Source organism: Pygocentrus nattereri, chromosome 26, assembly GCF_015220715.1.
Source record: "Pygocentrus nattereri isolate fPygNat1 chromosome 26, fPygNat1.pri, whole genome shotgun sequence".
Lineage (NCBI taxonomy): Eukaryota > Metazoa > Chordata > Actinopteri > Characiformes > Serrasalmidae > Pygocentrus > Pygocentrus nattereri.
Window position 1 is genome coordinate 31047501 of NC_051236.1, and position 18955 is coordinate 31066455.

At 41.1% G+C, this 18955-nt stretch overlaps 1 protein-coding gene across 5 annotated transcripts in view; it reads right to left on the minus strand.

The window, feature by feature from the left end:
* szt2 (SZT2 subunit of KICSTOR complex) overlaps positions 1-18955 on the minus strand; it is a 152215-nt gene that overhangs the window by 84395 nt on the left and 48865 nt on the right. For all 5 annotated transcript variants that reach the window (XM_037535139.1, XM_037535140.1, XM_037535137.1 and 2 more), the window contains 13 exons: positions 17340-17525; positions 15882-16157; positions 15240-15534; positions 14812-14886; positions 12452-12590; positions 10345-10468; positions 10002-10122; positions 8943-9095; positions 7799-7901; positions 7299-7413; positions 4390-4477; positions 1316-1434; positions 1-120 (listed from right to left, as the gene is read on the minus strand). The exon at positions 1-120 is cut by the window's left edge and continues 45 nt beyond it. In XM_037535139.1, coding sequence (XP_037391036.1) covers positions 1-120; positions 1316-1434; positions 4390-4477; positions 7299-7413; positions 7799-7901; positions 8943-9095; positions 10002-10122; positions 10345-10468; positions 12452-12590; positions 14812-14886; positions 15240-15534; positions 15882-16157; positions 17340-17525 — 1914 coding nt within the window. The remainder of the gene's footprint in view (positions 121-1315; positions 1435-4389; positions 4478-7298; positions 7414-7798; positions 7902-8942; positions 9096-10001; positions 10123-10344; positions 10469-12451; positions 12591-14811; positions 14887-15239; positions 15535-15881; positions 16158-17339; positions 17526-18955) is intronic.

Below are 18955 nucleotides of genomic sequence, written 5' to 3' on the forward strand. Positions count from 1 at the left end.
GAGGAAAATGAGAAGATTCTGGCGCAGATAGTGGGCCAAGGCCCGGATCCATGGCAGGCTGTACTGCGGCAAAGAGAACTCCATCACTTCTGTAGCGGCAGAACCAGGAGGCTGAATAAACTAGGCAAAAGGAAGAGAGAGAGAGACAACGAGGTTGAATAATAAAAACGGTTCCAAATATGTGCAACGCGGAACTCCAGCACAATTGCTGGATAGGATCCAAAATGAAATAAGTGGCCAATTATCCCCATATAATCCTGTTGTCTCACCACTATAAGCGCTATGAATAGAAGTGCACCCCACACAATCATCCGCATTGTGAATAAACTTTAGCATCCCTGTCCAAACAGCAAAATGCAACAAAGATGTAAGGGCCTAGCCTGTATTCTGAACTAGAGTTACTTGTGTAGCTTGCTTAGAGACTCAGAAAAGCCAAAAGTTTATCTTAATAAATATGAAAATGAAAACCACTTTAGCCATTTATAATCACTGCAGTTCTCTATTTTACCACAGAGAGGATAAAAGTACAATGGAGAAAAAAAACTCTTCAATTAATACTGCTACTGCAAAAACAGCAATGCACAAGAATTAAATACATGCAGCACTTGTCAGTTCAGTTTTGAAAACAGGCCGGTTACAATATGCAGATTAAGTCTGTACATACTTTAGGGTAAAACCACCCATTCTGAACCAATTCTATTTGTCTATTTGCCACAAATGTTCCTACAACAAGGCCAGCCAGTGTTTTGATATAACAGCAGCAAAATAGAGTATCTGTGTAAAGATTTGTGGAAACTTGCTCAAATCCAGAGTATTAGTAGGGAGTTAGTCCTCTCTTTACTGCAGGAACAGCAGCCACTCTTCCAGTCCACTCTTCCAGGAATGCTTTACACTAGATGCTGAAACACTGCTGTAAGTATTTAACTGCATTCAGCCACGAGAGCATTAGTGAGGTCTTTTCTTATATCTGGATCACAAATGTCACTCCAGCTCATATTAAAGGTATTAGATGGTGCTCCATCACTCTAGAGAACACAGTTCCACTGCTCCACAGCCCAGTAAAAGTTGGCTTTTCACCCCTTTTAGCTGAAGTAGTAGGCATGGTAAACCTGGCATCATGCGTGGCTGCTCAAGAGCATCCCATTTCATTGATCTTAATTTTAGCGAAATTGGCGTGTGAAAGGCAGTGTTGCGCAATTCAACAGATGTAACAGAAATAGTTGCAATTTAAAGGTAAAATCACTACTTAGATGGAGTGTATGAACACACAGTGTGTATATAGGTGTTTTCGTACATTAAAAATAAAATCTGATACCTCCACATCTGCAGGGGTCAGCTTGCAGTTCCTGACCAGCATCACAGTAATGATGTCGAGAGTAGCCTCGTCTAGGCGCTTCCTCAGAACCTTTACCAACTCATCTGTGATCTCAGGCCCTGCCGATGAAAGAAGAGTCACTTCTGAATAAGGTGTGCCATTAAATGATGCTTTGCATACGTATGCAGTTCAATGCATTGTTGTACAGTACAATCCAGTAAAGTCAGTAACGGTTTTTTCACAGCAACACATCCTTTCAGAATCACAGCATCAAGTTGTGTTCTCACAGGAAAAATGACAGACACACACTGCGAGTGGATTATCTAATTCATAATCTCTTCAGAAATATCTGCGGGAAAAAAAATACACAAATGACAACGATTAAACTGAAGATCAAAAACTCTGACATCGATATTACTTGCTCTCATTAGTGAAAAAGAATTAGCAGAGATCTGTCTTTCAAGAATGAATGCTAAACAGACCCATCCATCCATCCATGCACCACCCAAATATCTTTTGTTTTTCTTTCACAGCTACTGATGTGAGGTTGGACAAGCTTCACAGAATGTTGGTAAATCTCCCTGAACCTAATGAGAAACTGCGCGTAACTCAAGAATTAAACCAAATTTAGAGATTATTTACGTTAAAATTAGAGTATTTATGTTAAAGATCTCGTGTTGGGATAGACTTCCTTGAAAAGCGGTCCACACAGCTACACTGGATTTCAGTTCACGGTGCTTTCAACACAATAAAAAATAAATGCTAACTAGGCTACTCATTGCTTTCCTTCATACGATCCCCTATTTCTCACTGCATTTCCACTGTGTGGAAACAACCCTACACACAACCATAACTACTGTCCAATCACAGCTGTCCGCCACAATCTGGGGTGAGGCTGTGATCATTCTCCAATCATAGCAGTCAAACTCAGAGGTTATAACTGGTCTTGGAAACCCCTGGGTGAAGATGCCAATGATCTTATCCAAGATCAGGTTTGTGGCTTGAATTAATCGTGGTTCACAGTAAACATAATCACTCTTAAATTAAAGACTCTGTCAATTTCTCCAGGTTAAAATGCACTCTTGTGCTGAGCTCCTTCTATGAAAGTCAGCACACTGACAGGTGTCTGGAGCCCAGGCTGAAACTGTGATGAAAGACAAGCTTAAGGCGGGAAGGAAAATAAAAAGAGAGAGACACGAGAAAACTTCAAATCCCTGTAAACAAAAAAGGCCTCATAAATAAAGAAAGTTGTTCTCTGTAGTTACACTTCAGGAACTGAGTGAAAACAGGAGGAACATAATAAATCACTCTTATTGTTTTAGCTCACAACTTCCAGACTGAGAAAGAGAGCGTGAGTGAGAGAATACTGTGTGGGGTAGAGAGAGAAAGATTAAGAGAGAGAGCATGAGAAAGAGAACAGAGAGAGAAAAGAAAAAGATGGAGGGTGAAAGAAAGATGGGAGAGAGAGAAAGAAAGACAGAGAGAGAGCGAGAGAGAGAGCGAGAGAGAGAGAGAGAGTGAGAGAGAGAGTGAGAGAGAGAGAGAGAGACAGAGAGAGTGAGAGAGAGAGAGAGCGAGAGAGAGAGAGAGCGAGAGAGAGAGAGCGAGAGAGAGAGCGAGAGAGAGAGAGAGCGAGAGAGAATGACGGAGACAGAGAGAGAGAGAGAGAGAGAGAGAGAGCGAGAGAGAGAGAGAGCGAGAGAGAGAGCGAGAGAGAGAGAGAGCGAGAGAGAATGACGGAGACAGAGACAGCAATATGGAGGGAAGACAGAAAATGGATGCGAGAAGGAATGTGGGAAAGAAAAGATGAAAAGAAAGAGAGAAAGAAGAAAAATGGAAAGTTAGTGTGTGTGTGTGAGACAGAAAGAGAGAGCGAGAGAGTGAGAGAGAGAGTGAGAAAGAGAGAGAAGGAGAGAGAGAGAAAGAGGGAGGGAGAGAGAGGGAGGGAGAGAGTGGGAGGGAGCGGGAGGGAGGGAGAGAGGGAGAGAGAGAGAGAGAAAGATGGGAAGAGAGACAGAATGGAAAAAGAACGAGAGAGGAAAACAGAGAGAAAGAGAGAGAGAAAAAAGATGGAGAGGGACTGAGAAGGCTGTAAAAAAACAACAACAGTGCCCCCATCGGCACCATGACCGGTTACTACATGCAGCACTGAGTGTGCTGAAATGAACAGAAACCTCATCACTCTGTGCTGTGTTACGCCTGGCCCACACTACAGGATAATCTGGCTGATTCGTCCCTCACAACAATGGGAAAAGATGTCCCGATTTCCGGCTTAAAACGATTATCCTGTGGTGTGGGGTGTGCATAATCCAATCTTCTCCTCTCCAATTTACTGAAGTCATAGCAGCCCTGATTTTGAGTCCTAAATATTAACCATGTTCAATATTTATGGCACAACATCCTGTAGTGTAGCACTCACTTGCTCACTTACGGGACAGCCTGAATTCTTTGTGGCATGTATTCAACAAGGTGCTGGAAACATTTCTTAACAGTTTCTGGTCTATGCTGTTATACCACTTGCCCAAAGGTGCTCTGTCACAACACGGCAACATCTTATTATTTTACATACATACCAGTATTACAGTGAATGATGTAGTGTCCACTGCAACTAGAGACTGTTTTGCTTCAGCCTGCTAAAAAAAAGCTAAAGCTAGGGAGAAACTTCACCTCTCAGCAGGACAATGATACCAGGCACAAGGCCAAACAACACAAGAGTGGTTGAACAACAAAAAAGTACAATAGCTAAGTAAAATCTAATCAAGAACCTGTGTCACAATTTGTAAACTGCAGTTAACAAGTATCATCCACCCAACCTGAACACCCTGAAGCAGGACTGGATGAAACTCTCTCCTAAACAGTGTGCAAAACTGTTATTGCAGCAAAGCTAGAACCAAGTAGTAGTGTGAAGAGCATGAACACTTATGCAAGCAGCATTTTTCTTTTTTTTTCAAAATTCTATAACAATCCATGTATGCGTCATTTGTAGTTATATATATATACACACACACACACACACACACACACACACACACGCAAATGCATTCATACATAAATATTTCTTCTCAGTCTCTCACCTGCACGCCCCACTCCATGAACTAATAACAGAATGTGCTTGTCCACCTGTCCAACTGGCCTTGAGCCCTCCATAGATGAGCGCGAACCCTGGAAACAAAGAAATATTACTCTCTCTCACACACACACACAGAATGAGCTCACAAACAAAAACACATGCACACACAAGCACATAAATCCAATCACACAAACACACACAACCTTGGTGGCAAACGTTTTAGTCCATCACGTCTGAATTGATCATAGTGTTCTCTGTTGTGGCTACATGCCTCAGGAGGAGTGTGTGAGAGGCTCATAAAGCCTCTAAAGCCTCTAAAGCCAAGGACAGACTGCTATTTGGTAGGCAGCAGGTAAATCAATGGTTCAGCTCTGACTGGCCTTTCTTCTGGCAATGGAAGTCTTAACGGCTGCCTGAGGCTTTCTGATGCGGCTCCCTAATGCTTAATGCATGTGTTAAAGCAAAAATACGTTTGAGTACTACAAGCGCAGCACTCAAGAAAACTTCAGTATATGAACAACTAAATGATCAAGCAGAAGTTAAACAATAAAGAAAAACAGTAAAAGCTCAAATTTACGCAACTGTCCCCTTATCTCAAACATAGTGGATCACCCAAGACATATTTGCTTCTTCTGTTTTGCACTGTAGCTAACAAAATGGGAGTTTAAACCTCACTTATTAGCACTACGCAAACTGCCGAAACCATGTAGAATTGTTAAAGGGATGAACAACCACTATTCTGTCCAATAAGTGTACTTATTGTGTACCAACTGTAGCCTGAGAAATTCTCATATTTATTCCTAGTGATTCATTTGAGAGATTAATATTCCTAATGTAATATGTTAGTCAGCTATTCAGACACTTTTAGAGAGGCATGTTCACCTACAAGGATGTGACATTAGCAAAAAACAGCAGCACGTTTATTTCATAGTCCTACATAAAACTGTGCACTATAAACAAAAACAATTTGATCACTGGTGCTGTGCCTGAATGCAACAGCTACAAGGAAGTGAAAGTGAGAGGTGACTGCCATTATTTACCAAGGGATGTTGAACGTTACAGTGATTTCAGGCAGAAGCATTCAAGTGTTACACCAAAACAGATATGCAGTCAACATGTCAACCTAGGGGACTATGAATGCAGTCAGAGCTAAGCATTTATCAGAGATATAAACTAAAAGAACCATTTCAGAACGGTTTTAGAATGTCCAAAGTTCTCCATGCATATCGGGCACAAGAAATCATGTACCCTGCCCGGGAAAGGGTCACTGGGACCTACCCCTGGAGCCAGCCTGGGGGTAGTGTTCCACGGCGAGCCACGAGGAGGAACAATGTGGATTCTGTCCCGGCCGTGGAACAATGGATCAGGTTTTCACCCTTTCACAGATTGTTGAGGGGGCATGGGAGTTTGCCAACCCAGTCTGCATGTGTTTTGTGGACTTGGAGAAGGCTTATGACCATGTTCCTTGAGATATCTTGTGGGAGGTCCTCCGGGAGTATGGGGTGCCGGGGTTACTACTCCAGGCTATCCAATCTCTGTACTCCTGGAGTGAGAGCTGTGGCCGTATACTCGGCATTAAGTCAGACTCCTTCAGTTTTAGTGTTGGACTCTGCCAGGGTTGAGCCCTGTCTCCACTCTTGTTCATGATATTCATGGACAGAGTGTCAGGGTGTAGCTGGGGTCAGGAGGGCATTATGTGTGGAGGCCGGAGGGTGGCGTCTCTGCTATTTGCAGATGATGTTGTTCTTTTGGTGGAATCACATGGATGCCTCCAGCGCTCGCTGGAGCGGTTTTGAGTGTGAAGCGGTTGGTATGCGGATCAGCACCTGGTCCTTGTCCATTGTCTTGGCCCGGAAAAGGATGGCATGCCCACTCCAGGTAAGGGGAAAGGACCTGCCCCAGGTGGAGGAGTTTAAGTATTTTGGGGTCTTGTTCACGAGTGACGGGAAGAGGGATCGTGAGATCGGCCGTAGGCTGGGACAGGCGGCAGCAGTAATGCGGTCACTGTACCGGACTGTAGTGGTGAAGAGGGAGTTGAGCCAAAAGGCGAAGCTCTCTATTTACCGGTAAATCTACATCCCAACCCTCACCTATGGTCATGAGCTGTGGGTAATGACCGAAAGAACGAGGTCGTGAATATAAGCGGCGGAAATGAGCTTTATTCATAGGGTGGCGGGCCACACGCTACACGATAGAGTGAGGAGCTCGGTCATCCGGGAGGTACTCAGAGTAGAGCCACTACTCCTCCGCATTGAGAGGAGCCAGCTGAGGTGGTTCGGGCATCTGATCCGGATGCCCCCTGGACGCCTCCCGGTGGGGGTGTCCCAGACACGGCCTACCGGGACAAGACCCCGGGGTCATCCTAGGACCCACTGGATGGATTATGTCTCCAAGTTGGCCTGGGAGCGGCTTGGGGTCTGGGTCCGGGAATGAGCTGGAGGAAGTTGCGGGGGACAGGGTCATCTGGGATTCTCTGCTCTCCCAACTGCTACCGCGAACCTGTCTGGACTAGCGGTCAACAATGATGGATGGATGGATGGGATGGGTTTTAGAATGTAAAGAATCTGGCAATAAAGGCTCCTTATCATCCTCAAAGACCACTTGGGAAAAACCAGTCAGAGTCTGAGGTGAGAAAATTAGCCTGCGATGCTTTTCTGCTAACAGATGTAGCTTGCTAGTTTATCAACATCAAAATATTTTCCACAGTATTTAGCTATATATCCTTTTATCCATTTACATTGAGTGAATTGGACACTATGTTTTCTCTTTTTGGTTTTTCCAAAGTATTATTTTATGTACTTTTGTCAATGCAAAAAAGATCCAGAATCATAGCTAGTTAGCTAACAAATGCAAGGCATATCCAGTGAGAAGGAAAACTCCAGTTAATGAGCAGTGATGGTGTGTGAATGGTACCATAAGGTCTTCAGTGCCCAGCGGCTCCTGGCTGCGAGCCAAGCCCAAAGAGCGCGTAACATGGAGGTTACCGTCCAAATCACTGTACTTCCCTGTCTGAGAGGTCTCTGAGAGCCTGTGGAAGAAAAAGAGAGAGAGACTGATTAGTCAGTCCCTGTTATTTCAGTGACTTTAGCAATTCTGGTAATGGCAAAAAACTTAATGAATTTAAATCAACTGAGATTGAGAGACAGACAGAGAGGGGAGGAAAAAAAACTTTAAAATAATGAAAAAAGAGGAAAAGAGAGAAAGCAAGAAAAATAGAACTAGATGGTTGAATATGTGGTTATTGGTTAGTATTTTACCACTGTGGTGTTGCAATTATTGCAGCTGCCTTACATGAGATGCTACTTGTAATAACTTGAGATTCCATCACTTTGCTGGAGGAGCAGAAGCTCAGAGCGATGGAAGAGATAGCACATAAAAAAAAGCAGATGGAAGCATCAGATCACCAAACTGACCTGAGGTAGAAAACGGATTTTGTTGTGCGCTCCTGGTACACAAACATGTTCTTGCGGTTGACCACGCTGAAGGCACTAAGCACTGAGCGCAGGGCCTGGATAGCTGCCAGAAAAGAAGATGAGAAAAAGCTTAAAAATCACGCTTTTTGTTTCACCATCCACATCTTTTAGTCTCAACCTCACTGATATACAGTTAGGGACTGTAGCCCATCAGTTCATACACAGCTTGTGTATTCATCCTCTAGCTCTTCATCAGTGGTCAGTTTCTGACCACAGAGCTACTCTTGAGTATGCCCCACATACTCTACTGTGTTAGGATCACTGAGAGGGAGTACAGTAACAGATCGAGTACAGTCTGTCATTGCATTGCATTTATACAATGGACTTGTAAGTAGCCAGATAGCAGCACAAGGAAGTACAAATACAAATAAGTAAGTATGTAGAGGGCAGGGGTTACTATTGTTGATGGAGAGTGATGAACATTATTAGATTAATTTTCAAAGATAATAAAGATTTTCTACATTACTTAGGATTTCTACATTACTTAGGACTACATTACTACAGGATTTCAGTTTTTCTGTTTTTTTTCTGTACAGGATTTTGTTAGGACTAATTCAGCCTTACCTGACAAGACAGCAGAGCTTTAGAACAATATAGAAAGTAGTTTTAAAGAATTCTATCACAAAATAATATAGTGTCTACATACTAATAAGTACCTATAATGAAATGATTGAACAACAATTCAACAACTCTTTCACCAACTGATTTTAAGAAATGTCATCAGTTTTCACAAAGATTCTGACATTCACTAACGTCTCACTTGGGATTTGTTCTTAAATGAGAACAGAACATTGTGGACACTCACAAGCACAAAGGGCCAAACAGTTTTATAGTTTAAAAATGCATCAAGAATCTGATGTAGACTTTGAACCTTTCTGAAGAACAAATTTAAGAAGAAAAAAAAAAAAAAAAAACACCCACGAAGAGACTGATGAATGAGCCCCAATGCTTTCTTACAATTTCTAAAACTTCAAGGTCACTCAATAGTTTAAAGTTTTCAATCATTGATTATCTTCTTCTAATTAACCTATTTCAATCATTCGGTTATGCAGAAGACAAATCTTATATAGTTGATACTACTCACCTCGAGCCACCCCCATGTTAGGCCCCATCTTTAAGCGTGGGTGGATGTGAATGATGGTGCTCCACACTACATCACAGGCAAAGTGGCCAGGCATGAAGTGCATAGTGGCAGCTAAATAATCTCTTGGCTGGTAGCTTTCATCTGCATTATAGTCTATAAGAGAGATAAGAAAGATAGAAACAAACAGAGAAAGGGGGAGGGAAGGAGGGAGGTAGAGAGGGAGGGAGGGGGCAAAAAAGATTTCAGAAAGGATGAAAGGGAGAGAGAGAGAGAGAGAGAGAGAGAGAGAGAGAGAGAGAGAGAGAGTATGTATCAGCATGAAGACAGAGAAAATGGGAAGGGTGAGAGAAAGAAAGAAAGAAAGAAAGAAGAGAAGTGGTGTTAGAGAGGGAGAGGGGTGAGAAGGAGAGAAAGAAAAAGAAAGAAACAAAGTATTGTTAGAGAGTGAGAAGGGGGAGAGAGAGGGAGGGAGGGAGAAAGAAAGAAAGAAAGAAAGAAAGAAAGAAAGAAAGAAAGAAAGAAAGAAAGAAGGGAAGTGGTGTTAGAGAGGGAGAGAGGGGTGAGAAGGAGTGAGAAAAAGAAAAAGAAAGAAACAAAGTAGCATTGTTAGAGAGTGAGAGGCAGAGAGAGGGAAGGAGAAAAAGAAAGAAAGAAAGAAAGAAAGAAAGAAAGAAAGAAAGAAAAAGAAAGAGGGGAAGTGGCGTAAAAGAGGCAAGGAGTTACAGATTAGAGACAGAACAAGAGAGATTTAAATATAATCCTATAATATGCGACATCTGGAGAACAGTTGAAACTGCAGGAGCACAATTAGTCCCCTGGATCCAACTCATTTGCTCAGTCTGAAGCAGAACAATCTATTATTAGGAAACTTAAGAGGTGAGTCAGCTTCAACAAGATAGAAACAGATATAAACATAGAAAAAAGGAGATTCAGGAAAAACAGCTTTTTCTTCACAGTACTTTGAAAAAATATAGTGGTTTATTATGATTCTGCTGTGTGTTGCGTGTTCAAGATATGCTTCACATCTAAAACAATAACTAGGGTATCCAGTGTCTTTACCGTCTGAGTTGGCCATTCTCTGCCTGTAGAGAGATTCATTTTTCCAAATGTCCTCCTCACTTTCAGCTACCAGGAGAGTGTTACACACATGACTGTCATGCAGGTCCTGCAGCAGGAGGCGCTGTGGAGCCACAAGAGAGGTTAGTTCCAGTATATGAGTATAAAAGAAAGAAAACCCTTCTGTCTAGAGCTGCGGTTCTCAATATTTGAGACATGAATTGTGTTTTCTGTGACATCACTTTTTATGATACTATTTAAACACTACACTGCAAAGCTCTAGTTTCTGTTCCAGTGAGAATATGACTTGTAATATTTGTTGACCTAAACGTACAGAAGCTTTTACCTGATTGACTATTCTGCATATTTCACCAATCTTCCTCACAACTTCTTGATGAAGATACAGGTACTCTGGAATTTCCTCTTCATCCTCTTCTCGCACTCTTTCCTCTTTCCCCTCATTAAAACTCCTGACAACAGGAAAAATGTATAAGGTATAAATCTGTGCATGGTGGAAGGGATGTAGAGGTGGGCAATATGATGATATGTGATGTTAAGTCATAAATGTTGTTACAGTGATAATCAATACGCTTTTCTTATAGACCTTATAGAACACCTTGAGCTTGGAAGTTCTTAACCTTTCAACTTTCAACCTAAACTCTCTGCTAAACTATCTGTATTATAGGGTTGATGACAATAAACAGTAATTTCAACATGTTTCCTAGTAAAAGAACAGAAACATACTTATAATAGAGGTCAATAGAAAGGTGGTGAAATGAGAAGTGTCTTATCAAACCCACTAAACCCAACATGTTACGACTCTTGGTGGTAATAAATCGTATGCTATAGAATATGCAGAAGCTTAGGTTAAAAACCGTGGAGCATCATTTTGTAATCCAAAAAAAAAAAAAAAAACTCCAATTACTGGTACTTTAGTCAGGAGTGAATTTTTTACCCATGTAATTTTTATAGATGAACATATTTTTTATGTGAAATTATGTGCATATGGCCCTACAGGTAGATAATAGAAGCTACAGTATCCAAACCAGCAAACTTTACTAGTCCCAGAGATACAGGGGTTGGACAATGAAACTGAAACACCTGGTTTTAGACCACAATAATTTATTAGTATGGTGTAGGGCCTCCTTTTGCAGCCAATACAGCGTCAATTCGTCTTGGGAATGACATATACAAGTCCTGCACAGTGGTCAGAGGGATTTTAAGCCATTCTCCTTGCAGGATAGTGGCCAGGTCACTACGTGATGCTGGTGGAGGAAAACGTTTCCTGACCCGCTCCTCCAAAACACCCCAAAGTGGCTCAATAATATTTAGATCTGGTGACTGTGCAGGGCATGGGAGATGTTCAACTTCACTTTCATGTTCATCAAACCAATCTTTCACCAGTCTTGCTGTGTGTATTGGTGCATTGTCATCCTGATACACGGCACCGCCTTCAGGATACAATGTTTGAACCATTGAATGCACGTGGTCCTCCAGAATGGTTCAGTGACACGCCCATCAAGAAAGTATTGGGCCAAGGGAATGCCATGATATGGCAGCCCAAACCATCACTGATCCACCCCATGCTTCACTCTGGGCATACAACAGTCTGGGTGGTATGCTTCTTTGGGGCTTCTCCACACCGTAACTCTCCTGGATGTGGGGAAAACAGTAAAGGTGGACTCATCAGAGAACAATTCATGTTTCACATTGTCCACAGCCCAAGATTTGCGCTCCTTGCACCATTGAAACCGATGTTTGGCATTGGCACGAGTGACCAAAGGTTTGGCTATAGCAGGCCGGCCGTGTATATTGACCCTGTGGAGCTCCCGACGGACAGTTTTGGTGGAAACAGGAGAGTTGAGGTGCACATTTAATTCTGCCGTGATTTGGGCAGCCGTGGTTTTATGTTTTTTGGATACAATCCCGGTTAGCACCCGAACATCCCTTTCAGGCAGCTTCCTCTTGCATCCCAGTTAATCCTGTTGGATGTGGTTCGTCCTTCTTGGTGGTATGTTGACATTACCCTGGATACCGTGGCTCTTGATACATCACAAAGACTTGCTGTCTTGGTCACAGATGCGCCAGCAAGACGTGCACCAACAATTTGTCCTCTTTTGAGCTCTGGTATGGTCACCCATAATGTGTGCATTGCAATATTTTGAGCAAAACTGTGCTCTTACCCTGCTAATTGAACCTCACACTCTGCTCTTACTGGTGCAATGTGCAATTAATGAAGATTGGCCACCAGGCTGGTCCAATTTAGCCATGAAACCTCCCACACTAAAATGACAGGTGTTTCAGTTTCATTGTCCAACCCCTGTACTACTCCCATGTAAACAGCACATTAATTACCAATGTCAGCCATCATTACCAGTAACCCCAGAGATTTTAATCCAGTGTGAACAAAGTTACAGAGTAATTGGATCAATATAAAGTGTGTGCCAGCAAACCTGGAGTGGGAAAACACATCCACCCTGTCCTGGTGGATTTGGATGATAAGCCAGAAATCTGGCATCAAAGGATTCTGGACCTCCTGCTCATTCATGGTGGGACCATCACACTCTGAATCACTACTGCCTCCATCATAACCTAATACACACATATATGCAATATTTCATTATTATATGTGTAAGGATGTGCACTGACTCAAGTAATACAGAAAATATCCTCAACATTTAAGGACCATTACAGGAATGGCTGAATTTTGCTTCTTTAGCTTTGTGTTGGAGCTCTGAGGCTAGACGGACTAACACTAGAAGTCTTTATTCACCCAAATCTTTCTTTCATAAATACATGTCCAAAACGTCTCTCAATTTGATCAAACTGTCCCAGCTGTCCGAGGAAAAACCAAATGGCCCCAGAGACAAGGTATCAGACCAAACGGCCTCAGAAAAAATTGTGAAAATATTACACTGGCATTTATTTCGAGATACACCACAGTTTTCTAAGTCATACGAACCAGTCTGTGCTCGACCAGGCTTGCGTTTGGTCTCATAACTTTTCTCTGAGGCCATTTGGTCTGATGGCGTTTGGTCTGATGATCAGTTTCACCAAATCTGAGTCATGATGGTGTTTTTTCTGGAGACTCGAAGTCTTTTATCTTGAGGAATGTTGGCGATTTTGACGCTGATGGCTGAGAATGTCCTAAAATGTACCCCATAGCCCCACCTAGTGCTAATTAACATATATATGCATGTCGGTCATTTAGAAAAAGAAATAGAAAACTTGAAAATGAAAAGTGCATCTCCAGCAGGTGGCGCTGATGTTCGTTTTCATTTGCCTTTTCATTCTGATAGTTAAAGCGCGTCAGCGCCAAAAACAAAAATCACAGATGGTCACTTTGCTGTTGATTTATTCATTTTGCATTTTCATTTTAATTTTTTCAGATTTGCAGCCAATCGCTATGAAAAAGAAATAAGAAAGTAAACTTTGCATTTTGATTTTAGTTGACACATATTCTGCGTTTCATGAAGAAAAGCCAAAGCCAAAATGAAATTTGTTTTCTTTTGTCTGTTAGCTTTTTCATTTTAGATTTGGCCATGAAAAACCAGAATAACGACTAAAATGAAATGACAAATAGGCGTTTTTCAATTTATTTTTATTTCTGTCACAAACGGCTCGTGCTCATGTGAAAAATTAAATTGCAAATGAAGGCATTTCACTTAATTTTCAATTTTGGCAGGATATTTGCGCAGATGTTTGGAAAAAGAAATGGCAAAAAGAGGTTTGCATTTACATTTTATTGTTTTCATTTTCATTTCCTTTTTGCAGGATTTGCTTCACATATGATCTGATCCCTCCCCACCTCTCCTCTCTCTCTCGGTTCCTCTCGCTTTCTCTCTCCCATCATCTGTCTCTTTCTCTCTCTCTGTGCCTTTGTGTTTGTCTTTAACTGTGAGAGGCTGTGTAGCTGTTTAACTGTGAAATGCAGTTATGTCTGATTCTGTATGAAGTGATATCAGTGAAAATATACAGTGCGAAGGCTGTGAATGTATTTACTGTCTGTAGAGGTTCACACCTATTAATGTAAGCTAGAGTCCAGGGAGATGATGGGCAGCAGGACTCACTAAAATTGCATTATTAATTAAGCAGTCATCATTTAGAATTTTTTTTCTCTCTTAAATGAACTTGATTAAACAGTAACAGCCTCTGCACAGTCTGTCAGGAATTCTAAAATACTTAATTAGAAACAGATAAACTAGGATGCCATATTTTCATCTAACCATAAAACACCTGCAGTTTACTGTAAAACTTGTTCCTTACACAGTTCACAGAATGGCGTGTAAATGTGCTCCAGCAGAGTGAACTGTTAAGTCTCAGAACTTTAGCTTTAGTGTTTTTCTGTCCAGATTATTTCAAGTGATGTCAAGTCAGCTCAGAAATATGTGCAGGTTGTGACAGCACAAATACGAAAAAGTAACTAAGTAACTCAGTACTTAAGTAGTTTTTGAATTAACTACTCATTTTCTCTTACTTGTACCTGTACTTGAGTAAATTGTCACTACAGTAACAGTACTTGTATTTGAGTAGGGATTTTCAGTACTCTTCACACCCCTGGAGCTTTTCACTTCAAACCATTCTGAATGATTGTTTATACCTTAACAACTTCGTTAAGCACAATTTTGAAAGATCAGTGCATTCCTGATGCATCAGACAACTAATTAACTGACAGTCAGACAGTTAACGTAACTGTTGACTAATCATCATGGCCATTACACAAGCATGCACAAATAGTTATGAGAATATTACACTGCTTATGCTGTTTGTGTGTATGATATTGTGGCATAGTGTGTGATACGGAAGTTCTTACCCAGCATGTCTGAGTCCAGGCTGCCTTGGCTGGAGACCACACTCTGAACTCGACTGGGCCTGAGCTTTCCACTGCCTGCAAACACATCAGCCACCATTCATCGTATACTGCTTCAGACAAACTCTGTAAATCCCTTTAACCAAAGGAAAACTTCACACAGTGTTCTCCACCAATGACTGCAGGAATAAATCAATACTACATTTCCTTTATCCATTTTTATCAGTCCAAGTACTTAGCTCCTCATGTACGGCATATTTTTGTTAGACAATTTAATAACCTGCATGACTGAAAACCTTTACAGTAATTCACCAAACGATAACAGCAGAACACCACTTCTATGCAGTCATCCAACAAAGAAAATGACAAAGTGTTCAACTTTGAGCAGTTTTTTATAGAAAGGCCTAACACAGCTATTAAAAGAGACTCACTGTATGTTGCAGACTGTACAGATTCAGCCAGGCTGACTGCAGAGGGTGTTTTGGGCGGGGTTGTATGGTCAGAAGTTTGGTCATTACTGCTGCAAGGCTGTTGATTTGTGCTCCGAGATCTGGGCTCTTCTGCATCGGCTTTTCTGACCCTGCCAAAGACCTCTGTACTTTCAGAGATAGAGTCACTCACAGAGTCAGCTGCCAGAGGCCTCACCTCTGCTTCAGTAAACTCATCCTGCTCCTTCTGCTCATCCTGCTGTTGACTTCCCTCACCAGGCTGACCTTCTTCAACCTGCTGAAACACATCACAACCGTCCTGTTCATGCTCCACCCACAGACTAGCTTTATAAAACACTAACCAAAATCCCAATCAACCATAAGTCACGTCTTTAGGGCTGAAGTGGTGCAGTTTATATATTTTTGGTATGATAATTGTGCTCTACAGTTTTTCATTAGGTTGAACTGGATTTTTTTACAGTAATGAAGCAAAATACAAACAAAGCATTAGGAAATAGCTGTTCTATATATCTTTTTCAGGTAAAGAGTGAAAATTAAACACTAATACAGGACATTTCAAAAGTGTGAAAGGTGTCCCCAAGCTTTTTTGTTGGTATGTGAACATTTTCATTATGGTCAAGTTACCTCCAAATCTAGCTGATTTTTCTCAGGTTCAACATCACCAACCACCCCTTTGGAAGGTGGGGAATGACTGGTTGTTTGCTTGGCATTAATTTCAGCCTCAGGGCAGTGACTGGTTGGCTGAGAGATGGGTCCCACCCCCTGAGAACAGACCAGGTTCTGATTAGGATGTCGTGCAGCCTGTATTCTGTGAGAGTGCTGGCGGCTCAGAGAGATGTAGTGGAAATCTTGTTTCTCCGCGTTAAGCAGATAACCTGGAAATGACAACCTCCTAAACTCCTGCAGAGAGAAAGAGAATAGTGATTAAAAAAAAATAAAAATAAAAATAAAAATAAAAAAATGTTTGTTTTAGGAATAAGAAGGTAAAATATGTACAGTAACATTAACTCTGAAAGTATTCAGAGACCTGAATAAGAATCACAAAATGTATTCAGCATTTACCTTACCATTTATGAAGAATTTACATTTTTCATAATATATTAAGTAAGATATTCATAATATCACTTTTTCCGTTCCATATCAGCTGACCTTCAGTACTAATACCAAAACTAACTATCTGAACTAACTAGCTTAGAAATCCTGACACTGATAAAGTTACCCTTGCATTTTATTTTGGTAAAAGTAACATAACACAGCACACTCCATGGCATTTACCTGTATATATAACAGTCTTTTTAATTTATTAAATAGAATTTAATAATTAATGCTTTCTGTATATATTTAGTATTTACTCTTGGGTAATTAATAATAATTGTTGTTATTACGGCTTAGCCAAGGCTAATGCTACATTTACATGGAAAAAAACGTCATTTGGAACGTTGCTGTTTGCAGTGACAGAATTTCCTGTAAAGGCTTTATTGAAAACAACTGAATAATAACTTTGCCATCATCCTTCTACGGCAAACATATGAATGCAGCATAAAGGTTATAATTAGTCTGAGTGGTTCATTTCATATGTCTCTTTAACATGCCCTCCATCGGTCAGAACCTGAACTAACATTAACTCAGACGGTACGTACACAGCGGGAGATGAGTGATTACGATAAGACCAGTCAGGTAAACAACTACCGTTAGCATGTTTCACACTGTTTGCACTGTGAAAATTGGCAGAAAGGTGTTATACCAGTAAAGCTAGGAAGAATTTCAACAGATATGTTATCCTGACATTAGAGATTTTGCCAAGAGCATTTATACTGCTGTTTGTCAACCCACATGTATTAAGTTCCATCTACTTGTCCACATGTATGTGTCACTCAGTAGTGCATGTGCACATCATTGCTGTGTGGCATTGGTGCCCCCAGCACCAATACCAATACAGTATCACTATCAGTGTAACTTTAATATTTGAATAATGTATTAAAATATAGAGATTATAAAACATCTGCAAATGTATCATACAACATCTTCAATTGACCAGGAGTGACAACAGAAATTCCTATCTGTAAAAAATCTATTTAAAACCTCTTTGAACTTCTCCAGGGACTGTTCAGGGCCGAAGACGAACTGCAGCGGGACAACTTCATGGTGGCAGCCGGGTCGTCCACTGGAGCGGCACACATGATCCGAAACTTTCAGCAGAGTGGAGGAATTCAATACACTAGAGTGTCTCAAAGCAGAAACAATTTCATCCTCCAACAACCAACGGATCTGCATGAGAGTGGGGGGAGACAGAGAGAAATAATTATGCTAGTACTAATATTTTACACACATACACACACACACACACACACACACACACACACACATATATATATATATATATATGGGGGGGATGCAGAGGGGTCCTGAGCCTCCACTTCAAAGGAGGAAGACAAGAGTTGTTGATTACTACTCAATTTCTCCATTCTGATATAAATATATTTTTAATTTTACCCATCATTGCTTTAATTTGATCCATTTGCTGCTTTTGCTGATATACTTTTTGCTTTTGGAATTGCTCTTTCGCGTATGAATTTTTTCTTTTGCCTCTGATTTTTGGCACTTTTTGACAGAGGGCAGGTCTTACAAAAGGGTGTTCACCTGCACTTTCTATTGCCCAACTGATTTGGAGCGACAGGTCTTCTGAACACATAGTCATGCCACTCTGTCGATCATGGCAGACCACTAAGTACTGAGTGTAGAATAGCAAGAGAGGACTGTCCTGTTGAGACAACATTATGAGCAACGTTTGTCATATTTATTATTGTAACATATGCTCAGGGCCCTGTGTTGAGCTGTGTAAAATATATATTTTGGAAACTGAAGTATATCAGGTAAACTTGGCTGTTGAATTAAACTGTTCCATTTTTTGGGTTTGTAGATGCCAGCTCTAACTAGCCAAGCATTGCCATCTAAAGGACTAAGTAGTTGAGCTTTGCAGCTGTTTAAACTGTTCATTAGCCCGGCTTCTGGTAACCTGGAGCTACACACAGTCTCAACTATTACTTTGCTGCCTTGCAACACCTGATCCAGCTCATCAACTGAGCCCTCCATGAGCTAAATCAGGAGTGTTGGGTCAAAAAAAAATCATTAAATCTGTGGTGCTGTGCGTCAAGAGAAATAACACAGCTGAGTGGAAGAGTCACAGAAAATATCACAGATTATTGTCAGCTATGAGATACTGTGTCAGTGAGATACACGACAGACGGTAGTGTTTAATCACTAAAAGGGAATAAAGTTGACATGTCATGGTTACCAATATTCTGGGGGTTATGAAGACTGTTATGCCAGTCTTTTGTGGTTTCTACCCACAGAATGCCCGTGTATTACTTAAACAGGCATTCTAACTCAGCATGCCAGTTTACAGAATGTGCTGCTCCAGATCACTGTCTTTACATTAATACAGTGATTTAACTTTAGATATTTAAGTACTTTAAGTACTAGTATGGCTTAGCCCCGTTAGCCCTAGAGGACACAGCTAGGTTAGAGCTAGTATCTGCAAGCAGGAAAAGGTGGTACAGCTTTGTTCATACATTGAGAAACATAAGCTTGGTTGTTTGTGCCCAAAATAACAGTTATATCCTTTTATACAGGATATAAGTAGGAAACAACACCCTCTACCTTGTCATGGTAGATTCTAAAACTCAGCAGCCACTTAA